This window comes from Colobus angolensis, unplaced genomic scaffold (genome assembly GCF_000951035.1).
Source record: "Colobus angolensis palliatus isolate OR3802 unplaced genomic scaffold, Cang.pa_1.0 Scaffold13, whole genome shotgun sequence".
NCBI lineage: Eukaryota > Metazoa > Chordata > Mammalia > Primates > Cercopithecidae > Colobus > Colobus angolensis.
In genome coordinates, this window is record NW_012114252.1 from 11,659,830 (window position 1) to 11,684,012 (window position 24,183).

Below are 24,183 nucleotides of genomic sequence, written 5' to 3' on the forward strand. Positions count from 1 at the left end.
GTTAGCCAGGATGGTCTCGATCTCCTGGCCTTGTGATCCGCCCGTCTCGGCCTCCCAAAGTGCTGGGATTACAGGCTTGAGCCACCGTGCCCGGCCAATTTCTCCTTTCTTTAAGTGCCCATTTGAGCTGATAGAACATCTGCCCCAGATCCCCAAACAGGCCAAGTTGCTCTTTCCTACCTGCAGAACAAATACAGTGCTGGATGGAGACCTCCCTGGTTATTCTGCTTACCTCAGCCACTTCTCTAAGCTCAAGTGTTGCAATTAATTATACATTTATTTCCAGTTACTGAACATTTTATGTTGTTCTATGTATGTTGCTGAATTGTGAGCTGTGATATGTTCTAATCTTCCTGAAATCAAGTGCCTGCTCAGAGGGCTTCTTAACGGTGTTCTGGGCAAGCAGTGCCTAAACTCTCCTGTTAATTGACTGATTAGCTTCTGCTTATGTTCTAGAATTCTCAGTGTCTGCTGCATTACATGGCTCAAAGGCATCTAAAAAGATCCTTCTTCCTCTTTCTGCTTGGTATTAAACTTAACACTGTAGGGCTCAAAGCATCTCATTAATGAATGGGATAGGAGTAAAATAAGGGGCTGGGTGACACGATCACTACTGTTCTTTCTGTCTCTAACATCCCATGTTTCTGAGGGTCCAAGTAGAGTCGGGGCCCAAAAGAGGAATTTTTAAATCTCACCCTTTGAAAGCCTGAATGAAATGACATGCTCATTAGCCACACATCAAAGGTGTCAATTTACTGGCTAACTGGTACCACACACATTGAGCCTGAGGACAGTGAATGACAGATACAGTCCCATGTGTAGCAACACAAACTGAAGAGCTCTGATGTGAACGCATGGGAATCAGTCCTAGCCATGAATAACACCGAACAGCACGGTGCTTTACAGGCAGATCTAGCTTCAACTTAATGCAGAGTGAAGGTTGACTTTATGATACTCATGCCTTCAAAGAATCACAGAGCCTGCAGTAAGTAATAGGCACCAATTCTGAATTCTGGCCCTGTTTATCACACCTTTTAAGCCCCAGACTAGTCATTGCTTTTTCTGCAACCATGCATTTGAGAGTTGTGAGAATTGACTGAATATGTAAAATCTGAATACACTGTGTGTGCTCAAAAACTGCATGCATTTCTCTTACTATGATTCCAAAGACTGCCTCTCAAACAACAGAGGGCACAGCACAAGTGCCTAGATGAGCAGGTACCTCTCCAAGGAGTGCTAATAGAATGTTCTTCCCCAAACTCACACTTTGATAGGAAAGTACATTGTTGTTTTCCCATTTGTGAGTCTTTGTTCTAATCATTAGGGCTGTTGCAAACTCAACAGGCTTCCCAAGTTCACAAAGTATGTCAAGCTCATATGAAATTAGAAAATCTTTTTTTTTTTCTTTCGAGTCTTACTCTGTTACTCAGGCTGGATGCAGTGGCGTGATCTTGGCTCACTGCAACCTCCGCCTCTTAGGTTCAAGCAATTCTCATGCCTCAGCCAACCCAGTAGCTAAGATTATAGGCATGCATCACCACGCCTGGCTAATTTTTGTATTTTTAGTAGAGATAGGGTTTTACCGAGTTGGCCAGGCTGGTCTTGAACTCCTGACCTCAAGTGATCCACCTGCCTTGGCCTCCCAAAGTGCTGGGATTACAGGGGTGAGCCACCATGCCCTGCCACAAAATCCTTTTTTCTGTGAATTAGGATTTTAAAATTTCTACCAGACACCCCTCATCGCCATCAAAATTCTGAGTTCACCTACTGAGTTACACAGAAGCATACAATTTACATTTAGTGAAAGTAATATTACCTGTAATTAGTGAATCACTTTCATCTATTGTATTTTAATAACTTGCTGCACATCTTTTCACTTTGAACAATAGGAGATGTGCCCCTCAGTTGTCGGTGAATTAATGACACTGTTACCAAAAGGGTAAATTTAGCAAGAGAACCGTACTCTTAAATGATGGTCTGAAAAGCAGCAATAACGTTGCTTGTAAAACAGTTATAGAGATTATTTACACCAGTCACATTACAGTTTAACACGGCTTCATGCCGTGTGTGAAAAGCAAAAAATAGCTCTAAGTGAGAGGCTAGAAAAGGCTAAACCCTGTGGTATCCAAACCAAAAATTCTTACCTTGTTTTCATTGAAATTAGCAATAACTACTCCAACAAAAAGGGTCAGTCCAATCATGCAACCCAGGAATACAAAAACATGAATATAGATTCCATGGATCTGCATAAAGGAAAATATGGTTATTCATCAAGACAAATGAAAGCTGCTCTTGAAGCGTTCAAAGAATTCAATGTGCTTGCTTACCGGCCCCACACGATGAATAATAACATCCCTCACTTCCACCCAGCCTTTCAAGGAGAGAACTTCAAACAACGCCAGCATAGCATTTCCCACATTGTCGAAATTAAAGTTCCGAGGATTTGCCCTGCAATTCCAACACAGGAATGTTCTGTGAAATTCCAATTAGAAGCACCCGAGGCAAATATCTGTAGCCCTTTCCAGTCATGGGTGTGGGATATGCACGCACACACACACACACACACACACACACACACACACATCTGTGTGTATATGTATATATACACACTTTTATACTATATGGCATTCAGTTGCTAAATCATAACAATGCATCGATGTGTTATAATTGTGTTCATTAGGTAATGATGGGTTGATCTCAATGTAAAACAGCTCTAGTTCTAGCTTCAGAGGTTCTGCAACATTTCTACCTTGTCGTGATTACCCTGAGGACTGGACAGATGATTTTATCGATTTACACAAAGAAGCACTGGATTTTGGATGTGGATTTTGAAACAGTTTTGTAACTGAAAACCTTTCTAAAGGCATAAATGGCAATTGCCTGTGTTAGTATAGAAAGTGGAGAATATAATTTAGTCACTTTATTTCACCTTGTTTCGTCATTGTGAACACAGGGCCATAAAGTAGTGATGCATTTAGAGGTCACTGAGACAGCAAGAGGTGTTTGCTTGTAGTCTGTATTTTTCCAAATTACTGTCTTCCAGTTGGATTGTTTTTCTTATTAACTCTGAGTCTTCTCAGTGGACTCTTAGTCTGGTCTCCTTTATGTGTGGTATGCTTTCTACCTCCACCGCTGATTCCTGATTCCTGAACTCACTGGCTTATTATTCGTTTTCTTTTTTCTTACAGATTCGGGGGGTACACATGCAGGCTTGTTACATGGGTGTATTGCATAATGCTGGGGTTTAGGCTTCTAATGAACCCGTTACTCAGATAGTGCACTCGGAATCCAACAAGAAATTTTTCCAACCTATGTCCTCCTTCCTTCCTCCTCCCGTTTGAAGTCCCCACTGTCCGGCATTTCCGTCTTTATCTGATGTGTACCCACTGTTAAGCTTCCACTTCTTTGGGGGCCAGGGATGTCTCATTTCTTCTTCTTTTAACATGATTATACTTTTCTCTTCCCACTTATAAAAGTGATCCTTTTTACTAGAGTACACCTTCTTTAATTGTTATTGTTCTTAGCTAACATTTTTGTTGTTAACAGAAGATTTCAGTGTTTTTCCCCCCTCTTCCCTTCTTATTAGAGACTAATTTTAAATAATTAAGATATTCACAACCAAACACTGGAAAATCATGGACTATTAGTATATTTCCTGAATTTAATGAAGAACTGAGCTCTGGACCATTGAGTAGAGTAGGCCCCGTGGAGCCTATTTAAATTATATTTTGATCATTTTTTCCCCCTGCTAGCTCATTTCTCAAAATTTAACCCTCATGACAGGCAACGCTCTGGGGAAAAATCTGCTTCTGTACTTTTCCACCATCTTTCATGTTTTTTAAACTATAGAGACAATCACAAGATGTGCCTTCATAAGTTTTTTGAATATTAAATAGATGAGGATATAAGAAGAAAACATTAAACTGAAACTGATTTGCTCTTAAGGGCCTATGGCTGATTAGTGGAGATGGTCTTTAATATAGTGCAAAAGCCCCACTCAGAAATTCATATTTTCGAATTCTGCTTTGTATTTTTTATGTATGAAAGTACAAATATATTCTTTTGGATGCTTCCAACAATCTTTCCTTTGGGATGTTTCCACTAAATTTCATATATTTTACAGTAGACAGAAGTTACAAGTATTCTACAGACGCCACAGTTTTCTTGAAAAAGGATTTTTTAAAACCAAGTGAACCGTGAACCAGTTCTCAGAGCTGATGTTGGACTTTCTTACCTGCTCATTTTCTTTTTGTAGAAGTGCTTTCTTAGCTGAATTTGCAACAACTTAAACTACTTTTATGTTCCATATCTTCTAGAAGTTAGAATATGTGAAAAATACTCTAACTAAACCAAGAAAAACAAAATGTAGCATCAAAGACTTCAACAGTTAGAAGAACTTATCACATTTTTAAAAATAAGTCTTTTTCAGTTTTAATCATGTAAGGTGTTTTCTTATGCTTTGCTCGTGTTAGCAAAATTGCAAAGTTTGAAACTTTACCTGTAACTACGGAGTCCTGCAATAAATCCAAAATGTCATCCATTATTGTCATTTTTACCTGCTACCCTTCCTTGAATTGAAAAGGTTGTCATTTTTTCTAGTTAATTTGTGAAATACTGTAATCTTGCCTGTCCAATTCAGAAAACTAAGACATTAGTTCTGACCATATAATTTTGTCAGCTTTTTACCTCCCAGAGGAGGTGCTCAAAGGCCCCCCAATATCATAGTAGGGAGAGCTGCTGTTCCCTTGGGGAACATGGGGGCACCCTGAAGACATGACTGAGCCTCTGCCCTTGGATGTGGAAATGCAGAAAACGACTTTGTCCAAAAATGGCATGCTGTATCTTACACAACCATCTCTCCTAAAAGAAATCAGAAACGTTGAGCTTCCTACAACACCCCAACCCTTTTTGCCTTGAGCTTTGGCCACAGAGTTGCCTTAACTTGTAATACCAAACCTATGCCTAGACTTTCCTCTTCATCTGCCTCTGACCCTGCCCCCTTCACCTGGCTAGTTCCTATTGGTTGTCCTTCAGAAGGTAACCTAGTGTGTCTTCTCGTCTGGTCCTTCTCTTTGGCCTTGCATAGTTGGGGTTAGGTGCTTCTCCTGTGTGCCCATTGTACCCTTAGCCTTTTTGTAGGAATCAGAGGCAGGAATACCATGAAGCCAAAGAAACCTAAGTGGTAGGACCCCTCTTTTGTACAGGCCCTTCCAAGACCCTGGTACCCCAAATTGTTTGGGCCTTAGACCCTATAAAACCTGATCACCTTCTGCCTAGAATGTATCACAGTGTAGCTTAAAATTACATGGAGATGAGTTTTGGGTGAGCCAGAGGTAAGCTTAGGGGTTTATCTGTGCAGCATTAAAGCCCTTAACATATTATATAAAATTATTTGTAATTTTATTTTGTTTACCACTAGACTTTAAGCTCCTAAGGGGTAGGGGCCATAGCTTATTCAGGGTCATATCACAGAGACAAGCATACTACCTGGTGAATAGCAAGCACTCAATAAATACATTTATTATAAGCCTGAATACTTTGTTGATTTTTCTCTCATGCATGCCATTTTCCTATATTCCAGACCTGCTCTTAAAATAAGTTACACCATATTTATAATCTATGATATGTTTAATCCTTTTTATTGAGGTGACTCATCAAGTCTGAGTGATTCAGAAGAAAGTACATTTATTAATCTGAAGAGAGAATATTGAAACTAGACTGTCTCTGAATTAGTGCATATTTATGTCCTAATTATAATTACCAAAGCATTCCTCTAGGGGTATTCCTAGATATGTTATTTTCTTAATCATAATTTATCCAATATAAAATTACAAAATTTCAGCTTCTAATTCTTGATTAGCTTACTAAAGAAGGAAAGTGTAAAAAGTTATCATGGTTACAGATGACATTTATTAGATCAAAGGTGTCTATTTCACTACAATGCAAGTCACATGATCCTGGAGAAATGGACAAGAGCAATTGTGATGATGTTCAAGGAATGCCTGACTATCTGCTTATGCTTCTAGAATGGCATTGCCTTTGAAACCCCTAATACTACCTTCCATAAAATATTGCATTTAAATTTACTTTGATTTTAAAAATCCCATGTAGCTGGTTTTATGGAATAGGTTGAGTGCTATAGGGTACAACTGGCAGGTTTACTTTTCTCCAAATGTTAGCTTCAAGTGTGTTCCAGCTCCCTTTCTGAATTCTTGCAGAGGTCTCAGAGCTTTTTGGTTATTTTCAGTCATTCAGTTTTATATCCAACTGATCTTATAACTCATATAACAATCCCATCCTTAGCAGTTCAAGGACCCTGGTTTGAGGAAAGGAAGAAAAGTTGGCCACTTTCTTCACTTCTGCTCCTCCTCTTCAGGCCACCACGAGATTCTCACATGGCTGAGGTGGGATGTCATTGAAAGGAATGGAGGAATGGAGTTAAATTCTTGTGCAACTGATACAACCGGATTCTGGCCATAGGTGTTCAAGAGTATGAACCCCCTCCCCAGCCCAGGAGTGCCTCATTGTACCTTTCCTCCTGTGAGTGTGTAGTCTCTGGGTCACTCTCAGGTCTGGCTCCTGGAAACACACCTACAAACTCCTTGGAAGGGGGTACCCTTTCCCAGCACAAAGCCCTTTGCAGCAGGGCTCAAGAAGACTCAGACGATATGGCCCTAGGCAGTGGCTACTGGGCTCTCCAGGAACACCAGATAACCCTGCTCTCCAGATGGTGATGACTAGCCTGGCCTACAAGAGTCTCTCTTCTTGCCTTGCCTGTCTCTGATGTTAAGTGATCCCCCTGGGGTACCTCACTTGGCAGAGGTGGGAGGCAGCCTCCACCTTTCTCTATAGTGAAGGAAATGAAATGCCCCAGTGTTCTGTATTCCTGACTTCATTTACTTCTATAATATTGTCTTTGAATTAATGAAAATGAATTAATAAATTATAAATAACTATGCTATAATTAATTTTTGTCTCATGGAAGTAAATTTTTATGCTCTTTTAATTTTTGTTTCAATGGAAATTGGATGGCTTTTCTAGTTAGCAGTGAGGCGAGGATATTCTCATGTCTCACATTCCTCTCTCCAAGCTGAAGCCACATACCCTAAATGAACCCTTTTTCTTAGTTCTTGGATATTTTAAAAAATAAAAACCCAATATGCATTATATTGGATTATATATAAAAGCAAATTTCATATTAGAAAAATGCCAAAGAAAGGTAACAGTGAGTGCTAGGGTACAGCTGGGTGAAATGCTATTCCTTTTAAAGAGTTTTGACATTTAGAAAAGAACATCAATTGTGACAAAAGCAGAGTTGCTGTGGCTCAGTTGTTATTTTAAGAAATTTTCTAAAAGAAAATTTAAAAAACAGATAACAATTTCAAAGGACAAATAAAGCTGACAGAACACTCAATTCATCAATGACACAGACTGAGAGATCCACTCATGGTCATTAATAAAACAGATGAGAAATAAGGTACTAGGTATATCTAGCTTTGATCTAAGTGCTTTGGAAACTCAATTTCAAAAAAAAAGGAATATTAAAGGGAAAGTTGGAAGCAATCGACTTTCTTACTGATTATTCCTCTCCAGTGTTTCAATAATGGAAATCCTTCAGTGTAAATGGGTTTTAAAATGGAAACAGCTTTATGATTTAGGGTTCTATTATGAGGACATCAGATCCTTCTTTAAAGATAGAAACTCAGGATAAGTTTAGTTTTAATTTGAAGGAAAATCCTTTGTTAAGCCTTGCTAATTTTTAAAGCCATTTGAATCCAGATGCATATTTTTGAAGTATTAGAAAATACTGGGATAATATTTCTCTAGTTTCATGAAGCTATGTAGAACTCAGGGTACTACTTGCTCTCTTACTTGCCTGATTTCTGTCTTCCAGTATAACCTAGCGTTTCACCCTGTATGACTTAAGATCATTTTCACATCTCGAGCAAAATTACTTTCAGTTACATGCCTTATTACACTTATTTAAAGCCTTATGTTGAAAACCACAGCATTCTCCAGAGTATTTTTTTCTGATATACTTACCAAACACGGGGAACCCAAAATCCAGGTTTTTTCTCTCCAGGCCTCAATTTTAAATTTAAGTTCTTTGACACACTGACATTAATTCTGAATATGCCATTGCAGTCTTCCTAAAGTAGAAAAACAAGGGGAGGGGGGGAACCTGGTCAGAAAATGAACTCAGAAAAGATAAAGGATAGGAAACTCTTTCTTTCTTTCTATCTTTTTTGATAGGCATACCAAAAGTCCTTTATCTAACAACAGTGATGCGGACAGCCACCCAGCACATAGTAACAAAGACTTTGGAGACAGGCAGTTAAAAGTTGATGCTGAGAATATTAGTTTAATGGGCAAAGGACCTGAGTAGACATTTCTCCAAGGAAGATATGCAAATGGCCAAAAAGCACATGACGAGATACTCAGTATCATGCGCCATCTGCCATCAGGAAAATGTAAATCAAAGCCATAATAAGATATCACCTCACACCCACCGAGAAAGCCATAACCAAACAAGCATTGGCCAGGATGTGGAGGAATTGCAGTCCTGCTACCAGAACCCTTACATACCGAGGCCAGTGTAGAATGGTGCAGCCACTTTGGAAAACAGTCTAGCAGGTCCTCAAACCACTAATACAGAGTTACTATATGAACCAGCAACTCCACTCCTAGGTATCTACCCAAGAGAAATGAAAATGTATGTCCCTATAGAAACTCGTACAAAATGTTTACATAAGCGTTATTCACAATAGCCAAAAGGTGGAAACAACCCAGATGTTCATTTTTGAACAAATAGATAAACAAAATGTGGTCCAGTCATAAAAGTGAATATTATTCAGCCATAGGAAGGGAGGAAGTCCTGATACCTGCTACAACATGGATGATCCTTGAAAATATTATGCGAATTGAGAAAAAAACAGTCACAAAAGACCATATGTTATGATTTCATTCATATAAAAGTCCAGAACAGTAAACTCTATAGAGACAAAAAGAATATTAGCTGTTGTTTAGTGCTTGAGGTGGAGGCTAGATAAAGGGATGGGGGTAACAGTTAAGAGATATACGGTTTTTTTTTTTTTTTTTTTTTGAGACGGAGTCTTGCTCTGTCGCCCAGGCTGGAGTGCAGTGGCCGGATCTCAGCTCACTACAAGCTCCGCCTCTCGGGTTTACGCCATTCTCCTGCCTCAGCCTCCCAAGTAGCTGGGACTACAGGCGCCCGCCACCTCGCCCGGCTAGTTTTTTTTGTATTTTTTAGTAGAGACGGGGTTTCACCCCGTTAACCAGGATGGTCTCAATCTCCTGACCTCGTGATCCGCCCATCTCGGCCTCCCAAAGTGCTGGGATTACAGGCTTGAGCCACCGCGCCCGGCAGGGTTTCTTTTTAAGGAGATACAAATGTTCTAAAAGTGGCTGTCGTGTATACAACTCTGTGAATATGCTAAAAAACCATGAAACTGTACACTGCAAGTGGGTGTACTGTGTGGATTATATCTGAATAAAACTGTTAAATGGGTTTTAAACATTAAACATCTATAGGAAATTTTTGACCCATTTTCTATTCTCCCTTTGATTATTTTTGTTTCTTTGGCTATGATGGTCATATTTTGAACTTAAATCTCTTTTCTGGGTTCAAGGTGTAGATGGTAAAATTCTTGATCAGTTTGAATATTTCAACAGAAATTCCATTTTAATTTGCTTAAAGCCTTCTTTGACCCTAAATCATGTCTCCTCTTGGCCTCCTCCTTTCTATCCCTGGACCAGCATCCTGGCAGTAGCCCAGCATCAAGCTTAGGGTTCCCTGGGCTTTCCCTGTCCTTCCTGGCCCACGTCTCCATTCTTACTACGAGGAGTTCAGTAATGCCAACGTTACTTCTGGATTATTAGCACAATTCTTTAAAATAAGAACATTTAAGTGCAAATAACACATCTTTGATTTATAAAGCCTGGACAAATAAAAAGAAGAAAACTTACCTACAGTTGCCCACAGACAAACACAATGAACATTTTGGAGTATACCCTGCCAGTCTTTCTTCCTATACGTATCTGAGCTCATAAAGTTTTCATTCTTCCATCGCCCACTTTTTTCAGCTAAAACTTTATTGTGATTATCTTTCCATAACCATACCTTTTTATGTAGAACATTATTTGAAAAGGCTGTGTTGTAGTGTATTGTATAAAGGTCCCTTGACGTATTCGGCCTCACTGCCTTTTCCAATTTGTCTTCCTGAACCCACCTGAGCCCATCTTTGATTGTATGAAGCAGTCTGGTATTTTGGTGAAAAGCCAGGGTGCCTGGACACTAGTTCCCTGCTTCTCCACTTATTAGGAGGGTGACCTTGGACAAATTATTTAATCTTTCTACGCATGTTTTCCTCATTAGGAATGGATATCCTCATTAGGATATGGGTAAGAAAAACAGCACTAGGAACAGTGCTTTGTACTTCGTGGGCACTAGGACGTGTCTGATTCCTCTTCTTACCAACCTTTTGTGGTTTCTCTTCTCATCAACAAAATTCCAAACCCCTTAGCCAGGCATTTCAGGTGCTTGAGGATCTCTCCCTAACTTCCATTTCTGGCCTTGTTTTTCAGTGTTTTCCTACATGGGCGGGAATGAAATTAACACTCACTATTGAGATTGGGTTAGGTACTTTGCATAAACAAGGTAATCGAATCTTCATAATATCATTGTGTGAGAAGCATTCGAGGCAGACATAGGTTCGGAAGGATTAAGTGACCAGACCAGGCCACCACCTCTCCTAAAGCAGGATTCCAATCTCAGAAGCTGTGATTTCGAAGCCCATGCTCCTTCCTCCTTGTTCTGTCTCTGCCTCCACACTGTGACTCTTCTTTGCATGCTTTGTGTCTTTCTTCACTGCTTGCTCTGCTTGGAAGGTCCTTTCCTGCTCATCTCAAATCCCACCTCCTCCCTGAAGCCCTCCCAGCACAGTACGCCCAGTTGGAAGCACAATTTCCCATGCTGATGTCATAGATTGCACGTTATTTCTGCTTCTTATAGGCTTTTGAAAACTGCTGACTTTATACTACTGTTGCTTGAACATGAAACACATGTTCTGATTGGACAGAAAATGCTGCAAAACAGAAGCAAGGACCTCCTAATGTTTCCATTCCACATTTCATTTCACCTATCACAGTGCCTTGGACACAACTGATATTTAATGACTATTTGTCAAAGGGTATCCTCAGTGTTTGTTTACAGGACTTTGGTGACTAAGTCCTAGGCTCCATAGCTATATCTATATTGATCTCATGCCATCTGTTGAGTTTTAAGAAAACAAACAAAGGAGCAGAGGGAGGAAGTGCTCAGTCTCATACAAAAAAACATGTTTTCCCAACTGGAAACTATGGGTGCAGCAACTCAAGCTTCGCTGTCTTTAACAGGAACTGTGTGTGATCTAAATGTCAGCATATCTTCTTTCCCCTTTTCTTTGGATTTATCTCTTCTTTTAGTCAGATGGGTTGAAGTCCTCTGATAGAACTGACGTCACCTTCGCTCATATGGCATTCTTGGCCTTGGCCTCTTATGTTTGGATTTGAGAAGATAAAAGGACTCAAGCCCCGTCTCACCATGCCAATTTCTTTTCAATCATTCTGCTTGGTGCTGGTGCTCTCTATGATGGCTAAGTCTCCTTAGGCTTTCCATCTGAGCCTTGCACAGACCCCACTGCTCTAGGAAACAGGATAAATGCTTCATGAAATCTCTGTCTATGCTCATCTGCTGGCTGCTGTCACCATCAATCTTCAGCTTTGGCTAGGGATGACTAGATAATGTAAAATCACCATGCTCTTAGGCCACTGTTAATATACTGAGTCATCCAAGATTCCTAGCAGGCTTCATCCTGAAGTGTTGGTATTATCTTTCTGGCCTCTGTTCAGTGTGGATCGAAAATCACTCTTCTTTCCACACACAAGCTTGTGGATGTTTGCGTCAGGTCTCTGTTACTTTCTTTATCAGCTAATTTGATACAGCATGACCGTCAGGCCATGTTCCTTGTTCTGCCTTCTCAGATTTATCAAAGCTCTTGGAATCTCTCTCTCAGTCTGGCCTTTGTTTCAAATTCTCATTATTAATATAATTTGTAGTGTATTTTGGCTGGACAAAGATGTAACTTGTATTTTGTAACAATTAGAGAACAATTTGTGTCATTTAAAATCTGTATTAGATACCCATATTTGCTAGAAATATATAATGTAGTTCAGGTCTAGCAGGCCTTTTGAAGATACACATTTAGGAACTAAGGCATCATTTTATTGGGATCAAAGATAAAATACTTTTCTAGTTTATACATCAGCAGTAGTTGGATTACTTTATTAATCTATTTGTAACATAAGAATCCTAAGAGAATGGGACACAGTATGATATTGCAAAAATTGTCTAATTATTAACTAAACTGTGTCCCCCCCTTTTTTTTCTGGAACACACAATTAAATTCCAATCTCCCTTGCAGTATCCCTGCTCTTTACAGAGGAACATGGGTACAGAGGATTTTCCCACAACCCATTCAGATGGAGATGGCTCTCCACTCTTATCTCCAGCTCATTGAAGAAGGCTCTGAAGACATGGCAAAGGGTGGCGACATAGGATAGAAGGCATGTGAGTCCCTGAGTGGTCATTTGGAGGAGAGCTGTATATATTGTATATATCGCAAATGTATATATTGCAACTGATCCAAGATACAATATATACATTTCATTATATGAAGTAACCGAAATATTGGGCTTGCTACAGCAGTGAGCCTCCCCTTATAACCAATGACTGAAGAAACAGAAAGAAATGCTGTAGTGCCAGTATTCAAGTTTGGGTCTTTGTGGAGGTCCTTGTTGGTTGTCATAAAGAGGGAGACTCTGGGCAGCTAGAGCTAATATAAAAGCACTGGCTTTCTAATGGGGAGAAAGCTGGAGTGGGGAAGCAGTAAAAAGGGGTAAGAACCAAACGCTGCCTCTTGGACATTTTTGCATGAGCTGTTTGCTGATATGAGTCTTATGTGACAACAAAGGAAGGGTCAAGTTAGCTAAGACCTCAAGGGAAAGTATCCGAAGCTCACAGCTACAACGGCTAGAATCTTGGGTGACCACGCTCAAGTTGTCAGCAGTGGACTGACACTGGAACAGAAGGGAGGAGTGGCTTTCTCTGAGGTGTGCTTTTCATCTTATTAAACTTTCTAGCCAGAAGAGACATATCGCATGTTAAGCAAAAAGGAGTTTGTGGGAAGAGAATTCTTAGAGTTGTATAGGGAGTTCTCAAAGTAGGCTTGGCAGTCACTGGTACCTCATATTTGCCAAGGGAGTGTAAACTATCTTATTATTGTTTTTTCTTTTTAGGGACAGGGTCTCTTGCTCTGTTGCCCAGGCTGGAGTACAGTGGTGTGATCATAGCTCACTGCAAACTTGACCTCTTGGGTTCAAGTAATCGTCCCTCCTCAGCATTCCAAAGTGCTAGGATTATAGGCACATGCCACCACACTTGACCCTTAATTTTTATTTCAAAAGACAGAAAGGTACATCTTACCCTTCTAATAATGTTGGGATCATTGCACTTTGCCAGTTTTCCAGCAAAAAGCTGAACTCCAAAGCTTGCAAAAACGAGCATTAATGTCAGCAAAAGAATGGAGACCTGAAAGAAATTGATGAAATGTTAAATCTCTTGGTAAAGACTAAATATTAGGTTTGGTTTAAACAGTGACATAAATAGGAATTTTAAGATAACATTGTATAAAAATCATGGGTTTTTGATGATATATTTTAACTTTTCCACCATAGGCCATATAATTAGCCTTACTGGAAGGTCAAAAGGAGAAAATTAAAAAGATTTGAATTTTTTAAATGGAAACATGAATTTCACGTAAGAAAATGGAATAAGGTATTTTTGAAATGGCTTGAAGTTTTCTAATTTTAAAATCAACAGCTTGCTCTTTTTTATTTAATGGAAAAGAAAAAATGTTTAAATAATTATATTTTGTCCATTTTTCTCCCAAATGGATATATATAAATTTGTTGTTGTTGTTGTTGTTGTTGTTGTTGAGACGGAGTGTCACTCTGTCGCCCAGGCTGGAGTGTAATGGCGCAACCTTGGCTCACTGCAACCTCCACCTCCTGGGTTCAAGCAATTCTACTGCCTCAGCCTCCCGAGTAGCTGGGACTCCAGGCGTCCACCACCACGCCCAGCTAATTTGTGTATTTTTAGTAGAGATGGGGTTTCATCATATTGGTCAGGCTGGTCTTGAACTCCTGACCTCAGGCAATCCACCTGCCTCGGCCTCCCAAAGTGCTGGGATTACAGGCGTGAGCCACTGTGCTCAGCCTGGATTCATATTTTTATTAGCAGAGCACAAATGAGCCGGACAGTGGCTTAGCTGTCTTACAATCGTGAAGGTGTGCATTAGAAGAATGTTCTATGCACAGAGGAAAGGAGAGAATTCAGTCTTGAAAAGCAAATCTGTTAATTAACTCATGCTCCCTCTGCTGGCTGACTTCTTTGATCTCAGCAGAGAAGAGTGGCAGAGGGTAAAATTTGGAACAAGTGAACTGCACTTGTTGAATAACCTAAACATACACCTAAGTATACTAAAATCACACTGACCACCATCAGGGAAAGGCACAAATTCTCCTCTAAAATTTTTTAGTGATCAAAAGATTCATATACATTAGTGGTCAGGTGATACTTTCTTTTAATTCCAGCTTTGTGAAAAGCCACCATTTTATGGTTTTGCATGAAGAAAACAAGACTTTTTAAACACATCTTTAAAAAAAAAATCAGCAATTGGGAGACCGAGGTGGGTGGATCTCCTGAGGTCAGGAGTTTGACAGCAGCCTGGGTAACATGGTGCAGCCCTGTCTCTACTAAAACACAAAAATTAGCTGGGAGTGGTGGCACATGCCTATAGTCTCAGCTACTTGGGAGGCTGAGGCATGAGAATCACTTGAACCCAGGAGGCGGAAGTTGCAGTGAGCTGAGATTGCACCATTGCACTCCAGCCTGGGCGACAAAGCAAGACTCTGTTTCAAAAAAAAAAAAAAAAAATCAGCAATGATATACCTCTAGTAACATCAGAATCTATCTCTAAAATACATTCGTATTAACCACAACTAGAGCTGTTTTCTCATCACAGGTATGTCTCTAGAAAGCAAGATCCAAAACGAGCCTATGTAAATTAACTCAAGCTTCTCATGCACAGGCAGACCTCATCAATAATAAAAAGAATCTTTTGATCACTGTTTTGTAAGGCAAAGCTCTTTCTGTAACAGATTGTGAACAATGAGCCTCTTTCTTGTTGTTTTATCTCTGGCCTTGTTTTCAGAAGACCCTAAATCAACATTTGCCCAGCTAAAAAGTACGTTTTGCCCCCTCAATCATCTTTGTAATCACTCATTACTGTAATGCTGAAGTTACTTAAAGTGGGTTATACCTATATGTTGCACTTTTAAAGTTGTTTCGTGTTAACACTCCTGCGATCTAGAGAAGAATTCTGTGCTATATTCTTTCAAGAACACACAGAATGAGATTAGGAGCCCAAATGCATGAATTCCTAATCCCATTTGTGGAGTACATGGTGTTGAATCTTCTTATCCTTCATTTTCAGATGTGAGGAAACTAAAACCCAGAGTATAAATTAGAGTCAAGAGGTAGGTCTGAAAGAGTCAGCAGACACGAACTCTTTCAAATCTCAGAGTGCTTCTCTTTAGGTGAATTAAATAAACTCCTACGCCAGAGGTGCCCACGGGTAAAGTGTTTGAAGGTGCATTGTGTTTTGTTAGTGCCTCTATAACCCTCTGGCAATAACCAAAACTATTGAATTGACCTTGATAAGCAAGACTCACTTTTTCCTCATTAGCTACTAGAGTTGGACTACTGCAAACTGGAATCAAAGGATAATTCTAACATACCAAAAAAATTTCCTTGAAGCCGCTGAAAAGTTCTCGAACAACTTTCCTCATCTGGGGCACCAGTTTGAATATGCGCAGAGGTCTCAGGCACCGAAGGACCATTAGGAGCTGAGCTCCTGATTCAGCAGGTACATTTTGAGGCATCCAACAAAGAAATATCAAGCTCACCTAAAGGGGAAAAAACAATCTCTGGAATTTATACAATTCATCCCCTGCTAGTTACATTTTCTGAGAGCCAACTGGCCACAACTTTTCATTTAGCAGAGATTCCACTCACTGGTTGTACGTGCAATCTGTTGACTTTAAACAACAAACTTCATCTGGACTTGCTAGATACCTCAAAGGAAAGTCATCATGTGTATGCAGGAAAGAAGTGGAGGTGTCCACACCGTGTGTGTGTGTGTGTATGTGTGTGTGTACACCAGTGCATTCTTTTAACTAACTACTCTGGAGGCTCTGCTGATGTCAGCATGGCTGGAATTCCTTTTATCAAGGTTACTGCTATTTTATCAATGATCTGCAACATGCTACCTGTTAATGATCACAATTTTCCTTGTTGTGTCTGCAAAGACAATGATTTCATGCCTTCTTGGACATACAGAAAAAATAAAAAATTCTTTGAGCCCATTTCAGTGGTTTTCCAGCCAGTTTTACTGGACAGTTGAATGGGCATCTGCTATAGCCAGGTATTTTATGCATTGGAATCAGGAGAGAGGTTCAGTCACAATCACTTTAGTTGGCTTTCAACAACAAGGGGCTCATAACCAATAACATGGTTTATATGAGACAAACTTTTGTTTTTTTTTAGTATAGAAGCCATAAGATTTGTGGGATGCAAACTAGGTTTGCTATGTTAGATCTTATTCATGTATGTCTCATTCATACATAAAATTGTGATTAGTATATTTGAACAACAGAACTATCCATAGATATTTATGATGCTCTTAATTTAGATTTTACATGCATGGCCCTTATTTGCATATAATGAACTATGAACTACTCTAGAGTCCATTTAAGAATTCAGTTAGGGAATCTAAACCTCTGTGACTCATATTATATCTTGCACTTATACCAAGAAATGCAGGAGATTTTACAAAACCATTACAGTTTTCATTTAGGAAATAACCAGAAACTTACAAGATATATAAATATGTCCATTACTCCACCAAAGTCCCTGATGACAGCAGTTGGAGTGAAAAATAAGCCATCTGCCATAATCTTCAGATTAAGCTCAATGCTCATGAATATCACAAACACATACTCAGCAATCTGAAATGGGCAAAAGGCGGTGTGGTTACAATGAACGGAAAAACGGCAGGTCAGTATTTTACCTCCTAGTTGTAAGGTGAGATTTAGCAGCGGTACCTGCAAAGTAGGTGCATGCATGACTCTTCGAAACGGCGACTCAAACATCATGGAAATGCAAGAGCAGATGGTTACGATGATCATGACCCAGTCCAGGTAAGTGACCAATCCCAGCAAATCACTGCCAAAGACCAAACAAAACTGAGAAACATAAAGGTTCCAGGAAAGGCTTCTAAGAGTTAGAGATGATGGCTTCTGTGGCTCTATCAACATGACTGGTATTTTAAAAACATCTTTCCCCAATCATCTATTTCGTAGCACTATATAGCAAGAAAATAAAAGAGAATTTTAATATTTGTATGTGGCATAAAATAGTACATGAAAACTTCAAATGTGCATAGAAAATGAAGTTTTTAATGCTTACTAAAGTTGATGGTACTTTGTATTTTTCACAGCTCCTGTGACAGGGTCTGTTTTAGATCTGTAAGAGAACACATATATAAAATTCTGCAACACAGCAAGCATGTTTTAACTTGCTAAAAATCATATTTGCAAACATCTACCTAAAATCTCTTGTACATCCTATCTACAATGTCCGTTATAAAATATGTTAACTGTAGGTGACTCTGGAGGTCACAGAACATTAGACGAAAGAAAAAATCCAAAGAATTTGCAGTTGATGCTTATGAAAATAAAGTTTTATATGTCTCAAAATACTTGATTTCAGACTTTGTGACTTTGTTCGGAATTTTCTGACACGGGTAGTACAAAATTAAATTTTGACTTTCATTTAAAAATACTCATTTAAAATCTTTGTCTTAATAGCTCAAGAATATTCGTTCTTTGAAATTATTTAATTAAATCTCCATAATTTAAATAGACTTCTTCCCCCTGCATTTAACTGTGATGTTGTAGAACGATGTATTTAGAATTTCTTGGACGGGAGGTTCATTGTTTCTACTTTCAGGAAGCCCGTGAGCACCGTCAATGAGATTGCTTACAGTCTTTGCGTATGTGTCCCCAGTTACAACAGAGTCTTCATCAACTGTAATCAACATCAGCTGCCTTGCTGATAAAAGGGAAATTCCACCACACTAAGTGAAGTGGAGAATTAGCCATGAGATGTTAAGGTGCAGGCAGCCAACAGGATAATTGAAGATAAAAAACCTACTTCGAGAACTGATCAAATCGATCTCTAAACTGACATTTTCTTCCTTTACTTTGAAAACTCATGGAAGATTTTAATAATTATGACTCAGTTGTTTTAAATTGTGAAAGTCTTTACAGAAGCAGAAAGAACAATACTCTGGCAATCAAGAGATAGCCAGGTAGTAGCTGGGTCCCTGAGCAAAGCCCTCAACTTCTGCATGCTTAAATGTCCTCCTCTGTTGAAGGAGGGGGCACACAAATGACACCGAGTGGTCCCTGAGGTCTCTTCCGTCCCTGAAATGTTATAATAGTTTGTATTAATTTCCTTGAGCTGCTGTAACAAAGTACCACTGGTGCTTAAGACTGGGTGGCTTAAGCAACGTAAGTTTATTTTCTCATAGTTTTAGAGGCTGGAAATCCAAGATCAAGATGCCAGCTGAGTTGGTTCCTTCTGAGGGCTGTGAGGGATAACCCTGTTCCAGGGCTGTCTCCTTGACTTGTGGACAGCCGTCTTCTCCCTACGTGTCTTCGCAAGGTCTTCTCTCTGTATATGTCTGTGTCCAAATGTTCCCTTCTTACAAGGAAACCAATCATATTGGATTAGGGCCCACTCTAATGACCTCATTTTAATTTAATTAACCTGTTTAAAATTCCGATTTCCAAATAGAGCCACATTCTCAGGTTCTGAGGGTTCGGACTCTACTATATGGATTTTGTTGGGGGAGAACAATTCAGTCCATAACAGGTAGCGATTATCATATGCTACTAATTAATAACAAAGAAATCAATTTACTTAAACGATGGCATCAGGGACAGTCCAACCACATAATGGGAACATGGAAAGTTTTCTCATTTCCTCCATGACTCTTAATGTCTTAGGAATATTTACGTAAAGGTACTGATATGGTTTGGCTCTGTGTCTCCACCCAAATCTCATCTTGAATTGTAGCTCCCATAATTCCCATGTGCTGTAGGAGGGAACCAGTCGGAGATAACTGAATCATGGGGGCGGTTCCCTCATACTGTTCTTGTGGCAGTCAATAAGTCTCATAAGATCTGATGATTTTATGAGGGGTTTCTGCTTTCACTTCTCATTCTCTCTTGTCTGTGCCATGTAAGACGTGCCTTTTGCCTTCCACCATGATTGTGAGGCCTCCCCAGCCACGCGGAACTGTGAGTCCAATAAATCTCTTTTTCTTTATAAATTACCCAGTCTCAAGTATGTCTTTATCAGTACTATGAAAATGGACTGACACAGGTATGCGTGACAAAAATCCATTTCACCCATTGGTTGCCCGTCAAACTTGGCTTAGGTGTCCACAAATACAGTGTCTTCAGCATTCACCCTACTGATGGCTTCTTACACATTTCTTCCATGTTGGTAGAGTAGAGACAGTGGACAGTGGGTTTCCTTCATATAACAGTTGGTAATGAAAGCACTAGTCAACTTTACATGATTCTCCAATAAACCAATCGAGGTATTTTTACCACAAAGAAACTACAAGCCTGATGGAAGACATGGACAATGACCTTCATTTCACCATGTCCTTTAGTCTCCTTTTGTCTCAGTATTTCCAAAATAAAATACGGAGTTAATAATGCCGATATAAATGTATCAGGAAGCTGCTAAAATGCACAAACGAAAATGGCTGTTTTGTGTTTTATCAATGCGAGTTTCCTATCAATGTTAACTACCTGCGACCTTTGTTTGTTTTCCACCTGGTCGGGTGTTCAGCAAAGAGGAGCAGCATGATTAATTAGTCCACAGTTTATTTTGTGACCCCATTAGGATTACATGTCCCTTCTTCTTCATATGACAACACCCCTGCTGTTTGCACGGCTCAGGCCAAACACCTGGCTGAAATGAAGTGTACTTACGCGTTGAAGCGTGCTCGGACCACCACGCGGCAAAAGTTTCTGAACCTGTGTTCTCTCCCGACGATGAACAGTGGCTTATCGAAGTACGGGTGGTTCTCTCTGAGTTCCTCTTCTTGCACTTTCCTTGAAGGAGAAATTCATGGGAGAATAAGGCTAAGGGAAATGTTGCCATTCCCAAATGAGAGCCATGGGACACTGCAGCAACCTGTACCTTTTCATCTCTGCTTGCTCCTTTTTTTCCTGAATCATCTTTATCTCACTGTCTTCTCTCTGTGCATTTCTATATCTCACTGTATTGGAATGCTAGAAATAAATTAAAAGGGGGTATGTTAAAATAGGAGGGTTTTGAATGCAAAATATATTATCAGTTAAAAAAATTAAAACCAATATCTCCCTCGATATAAAGTATAAATATTAATTATATATATTTACTGTTAAACATATATTTATACTAAATGTATATTTTATAATATGTATATTTATACTAAATGTATATGGTTATAATATGCATATTTACACTAAATGTATATATTTACAATATATTTACACTATATATTTACAATAAATATATATCTATGAGTTGTATATATTTACAATAAGTATGTATATTTATACTAAATGTATATATTTACATTAAATATGTATACTTAAACTAACTGTATATATTTACATTAAATATATAAATTTACAGTATATATAAGATTAAATATATATCTTTAATGGCCACAGTCTTCATGGCAAGAGTATTTTTTCCTCTGAAAAGTAATTCATTCAGCACATATTGACTGAAATCCTGTTATGTGCCAGGCACTGTTCTAATGTGTGGGATATGGCAAGTGGAAACAAAACATCCTTGTTCTCATAGGGTGTTCTAGTCAGTGGGAAACAGATAAAAAATAATTCAAAATAAGTATATTAGAGGATGCTTAGTGATCTGATTATTTTTAAGAAATCACAGTGGGTGAGAGGAATAGAGAGGTGTTCACAGGCTAGAAGATTGTGATTTTAAGTGAACAGGTCAGGGTAGACCTCAATATGAAGGTGCTATCTGAGGAAAGACTAGAAGGATGTGAGGGTGTAGGTTGTGGTAGGGCTGCAGAAATGTGTTCTTCCACAGCTGGGAGCAGGCCTGGCATGTCTACACATGGAATAGCCAGGATGCCAGTGTAGATAAATCTAACAGAGGTGAGCAGGCCATGCGGGCCCTTCACAGCCCTTTAGATGGACCCCATGAAAGGTGCAGGGCCAGAGTTCCAGTAATGCAGTAGATTTTACAGAAAGCACTCCTTAGACTTAATTATCTGTGTCTGCTCTCATTCAGAATAAGTGAAAAAGTTAAAATTCTCTAATTTAAATCTCCCCTTTGTGGGAGAAAAGACCTTATAAGAATTTATTGGAAATGATCAGAACCCCATGACATTTTGCTATGGAGAAAGAGGGAGATGGATTTTGCTCTACTTCTATATGAAAGATAGGGTAGGAAGTCTCTGAAGAAGTAAGTTCTGGCATTTAGACTGTTCAAACAGGGCCTTTGCTGTCTATGTTTAAACACATTATTTTCAAAGACACGTTCTGATTTGATTCTTAAGTAGGTTGTACGTTTCGGTTGAAACATATTGATGGCACTTTGAATGAGGGTTGCCTCTGACTTTTCACCTGAAAATGTTTTCCGTGCAATATGGCTGACTCTGCAATTCTAAGTGCACAGGTCATGTGTTGGATTTGATGGCAATTCCATATCAACAATATGGTAGCCAATCAGATAGAGCTCTGGACATTAAAAATCATGGCAGCAACAGATCTTGTGCCAACTAGAAGAACCATGTCTATAGGGTACTGGTGATATCAGGTGTTCTCATTGCCAACTTCTAGCTCTTGATTTTGCCTGGAACACTTAAGAAAAACCATCTATTCAGACTAAAACACACAAGTTTCTAAAGAATGAAAGCAGATGTAGTAGGTCAACACTCCAAAAACTCAAGAAATAAGACGTAAGTGGTGAAAAAGAGAAAAACAAAATAACCCTAAGGCTTTGCTAACTTTCTCTTGCTAGCCCTCCTTTCTCAAGTGCCATCCTTGACTCTGAACATTCAAGACTACTTTTTTAGCCAGTTCATCCAGATTCAACCTAAGGCCTGTCTTTTAATCAGGACTTCATAATTACAGTTATTTAATATGCCTTTCCTTTCACTGTAATCTTTGCGTGGTATAGCTGCTGGGCCATCTAACGCTTGGCTTCTATGCATTTTTTTCGTGGCTCCTTCATTTCATTTGGGTCTCTGGGATAACGCAGAGGGGTCTACGATAACCATCATATCTAAAATTCCCAGCCCCCAAATCCCCACCTTTGATTTCTTTACGTGACTTCATTTCACTTTACATTACAAAGCAAATCTGTCACAGTAATGAAGAGATGATGGAAAATAAAAAGAAATCACTCCAGAAATTCCCTTATATTTTTACGAACTTATTATCTGTCTCCTATTCTAAAATTTAAGCTCCAGGAGGGCATTGAGTCTATCCTATTTCCCCACTGCTCCTCATTCCTTAGAACAGGACCCAGCACATAACAAACACTTGATAACTATTTGTAGAGCCAGTAAATAAATACATGACCTACAGCCTTTCTTGGGAAATACTAGATAGTCTTTGGCAGAAAAATTCTTCTAGAAATAAAATTTCACTTCCTCATATAAAAGCCCTGAAATTATAGACCCTTGATCTAGATTCCAGAATATTTGATTCTTAGGGAATATTCAAAGTCAATGATGCAAATCAAACCTATCTAAAATGCTTAAAGTGTCTTTAATTTCAAGTCAAATGCAACTGACATGACACTTTTGTGTTACAATTTTAACTAAGACATGTGCTTTGTGTGGGATGACTGGAGTTTTCTGCTGTTAACAGTTACTTCTGGTACTTGGCTACATAATTCATATCCTGAGTTTCCTGATTCCCTCTGGTATGAAGTCTTAAGGAGACATGGGAATGCGGCAGAAAGACTCAGGCGCTGACACTGTCTAAGCAGACATTTAAATACATTTTCATAATCACGCTTCTGAAATCCAAAGCACTGCTTAAAACTTACATCTTGAGTCAAAGTTTCAAGAGATTTTCCCCTGCTGATCCTCTGGCTGTTTGATCCATGTCTTAGTGACCTAAAACAACCACAGTCACTGGTTAATACATTTCACGATCAAACTCACCTTTCAAGCAGTGACCATGGTAAATTCAAAATAAAACACTTTTTCTGCTACAACACCACAAATGCCTATGATTTCTTTTCGTAGCAGAAGCTTATACTCTTTCCAAATGTCTTTGATCCCATCTAACAAAATTCAGAATTTTTCCTTCTGATCTTAAAAGTGAGAATTTGGCCATCTCCAAGGAAAAGGATTGTGAAGTAGAGATTTTTTTGAATCTTTGGATCTGAGTAGGTGTTTCATTGTTGTAACAAATAGCAAATAGAACTCGATTCCTCAGCCATGCCTGTCTGGCAGCCAGGGCTGACAGCGGTGGCTGTGTACAGCAACCATTTCCTGTAAAACCCCCTTTTTTACAGTCTCTGAAGCCCTGTCTTTCCGAGTATTTACCTGCGCTCTTGGCGGATATGATGCTGCACGCTGAGGATTGACCTCTCCTTTGTGGGCTGCCCCTCAAATGATCCACTCAGCATGCGCTGTCGGGTGCAAGCTCTAGGAAAAAAAAAAGGAGCCCAAGATAAATGCATGGTTTGTACACTTGAGATGAATAATACATAAGTGCTCATTACTTTTATTATTTTAAAGGCAACACCAATGAAAACAAAATACAGCAAATAACGTATAATTATAAAGGAAAATGAACTTTATGTTCTGTGTCAAGAACACTTACAAAGCAGAAGCATCATAGCTATGAAGAACGACTGGAAAATAAACAGAAAGCTCCCCTCTT

The 24,183-nt window shown here is 39.1% G+C and overlaps 1 protein-coding gene across 1 annotated transcript in view; it reads right to left on the reverse strand.

The window, feature by feature from the left end:
* Positions 1-24,183, reverse strand: part of NALCN (sodium leak channel, non selective) — a 338,653-nt gene that overhangs the window by 32,798 nt on the left and 281,672 nt on the right. Inside the window, exons 18-29 of the mRNA XM_011933944.1 lie at positions 23,844-23,945; positions 23,339-23,408; positions 20,462-20,553; positions 20,251-20,373; positions 17,648-17,704; positions 17,284-17,404; positions 17,056-17,187; positions 15,919-16,086; positions 13,544-13,648; positions 8,044-8,150; positions 2,328-2,448; positions 2,145-2,243 (exon numbers count right to left, since the gene is read on the reverse strand). Of these exons, the coding sequence (XP_011789334.1) occupies positions 2,145-2,243; positions 2,328-2,448; positions 8,044-8,150; positions 13,544-13,648; positions 15,919-16,086; positions 17,056-17,187; positions 17,284-17,404; positions 17,648-17,704; positions 20,251-20,373; positions 20,462-20,553; positions 23,339-23,408; positions 23,844-23,945 (1,297 nt within the window). The remainder of the gene's footprint in view (positions 1-2,144; positions 2,244-2,327; positions 2,449-8,043; positions 8,151-13,543; positions 13,649-15,918; positions 16,087-17,055; positions 17,188-17,283; positions 17,405-17,647; positions 17,705-20,250; positions 20,374-20,461; positions 20,554-23,338; positions 23,409-23,843; positions 23,946-24,183) is intronic.